At 41.6% G+C, this 1407-nt stretch overlaps 1 protein-coding gene across 1 annotated transcript in view; it reads left to right on the forward strand.

Moving 5' to 3' along the window:
• The window catches only part of LOC121918388 (HORMA domain-containing protein 2-like), a gene marked incomplete at its 3' end in the record, with an annotated part of 1283 nt that extends 629 nt beyond the window's left edge, over positions 1-654 (forward strand). The window contains exon 3 of the mRNA XM_042444443.1: positions 369-654. Coding sequence (XP_042300377.1) covers positions 369-654 — 286 coding nt within the window. The remainder of the gene's footprint in view (positions 1-368) is intronic.
• Positions 655-1407: the final 753 nt, after the last annotated feature.

A 1407-nucleotide genomic window follows, 5' to 3' on the forward strand; every position in this document is an offset into this window, starting at 1 on the left:
TCCTAAGGGTCAGTCCAACTGGGAAGGGCCAGTGGTCATCCTCCTAAGGGTCAGTCCAACTGGGAAGGGCCAGTGGTCATCATTCTAAGGGTCAGCCCAACTGGGAAGGGCCAGGGGTCATCTTCCTAAGGGTCAGTCCAACTGGGAAGGGCCAGTGGCCATCCTCCTAAGGGTCAGTCCAACTGGGAAGGGCCAGTGGTCATCCTCCTAAGGGTTAGTCCAACTGGAAAGGGCCAGGGCTCATCCCTTCAAGGCAGCCAACCCTTCCTGACCCTGGAAGCTAAGCAGGGCCAGCCTCGAACATCCCTTGAAGGGGCGACTGCCATTTTCTGCCATTGACGCCCCCGTCCTCCGTCCGTCCTCCACAGTGACCCCCAGCGACTACCAGCCTCCGGGCTTCAAGGACGGCGAGGGGTCCAACTCCCTCCTTTTCGATGGGGACCCCGTCAACCTCAGAGTGGGGTCCCTCTCCACCGCTTTCCACGTCCTCAAGGTCCGCATCACCACCGATAGCCAACGTGTCGCAGCGCTGCACGGTGGCAGCGGCGGTGTTGTTGTCGAGGAACACGGTGGGGGTCCAATGCAGATTTCGCACCAGGGTCTGGACTGTGATGAAGAGGAGGAAGAGGACCCCAAAAAACAGCAGCAGGTGAGGTAAAACGCAAAATAGTTCCCTGTTGGTCTCCCATCCAAGCGCTGTCCAGGGCCGGCGCTGCTTAGCATTCGAAATCAGACCCCGTTCAAAAACCATTGGGTCCCTATACATTGAAAGGGCGCGTCAAGGCACACAAAGGGAAGACTTTGGATCCGGTTCTTGGGAAGCTAAGCAGGGCTGGCCCCGGATGGCACTTGGATGGGAGACGCCAATCTACTTTGGGAAGCTAAGTATAAATCAATCAATTAATAGTATTGATTTAAATGCTAATTAATCACTCTTAATAACTCTCTTAACTAGCCTGTTTCTATTACAGCAGTTATATTTAATTACAGCCTCCATAATTAATATTAAATATTAAATGTAACGATTTTTCATAATTGATATTGAATTAATTAATATTAAATTAAACGTAATTAATTTTTGTAATTGATATTTTTTATTAAAATATAACAAAATTAAATATTAAACACAACTAAATATTAACTATATATTAAGTATAACTAATTATATATATATATATATATATATATATATATATATAATATTTAATTAGGATTAAAGTTGCATATAAATAATTAAATTAAAAATTGTATCAATTATATTAATTAAATTCTAATTAAAACAATTAATTAATTAATTAAATATAACTACATATTATATGTATATTAAGTATAACTAATTATATATATATATATTAGGATTAGTTGCATATTAATAATTAAATTAAAAATGGTATTAATTGTATTAAT

This window comes from Sceloporus undulatus, unplaced genomic scaffold (genome assembly GCF_019175285.1).
Source record: "Sceloporus undulatus isolate JIND9_A2432 ecotype Alabama unplaced genomic scaffold, SceUnd_v1.1 scaffold_10079, whole genome shotgun sequence".
Classification (NCBI taxonomy): domain Eukaryota; kingdom Metazoa; phylum Chordata; class Lepidosauria; order Squamata; family Phrynosomatidae; genus Sceloporus; species Sceloporus undulatus.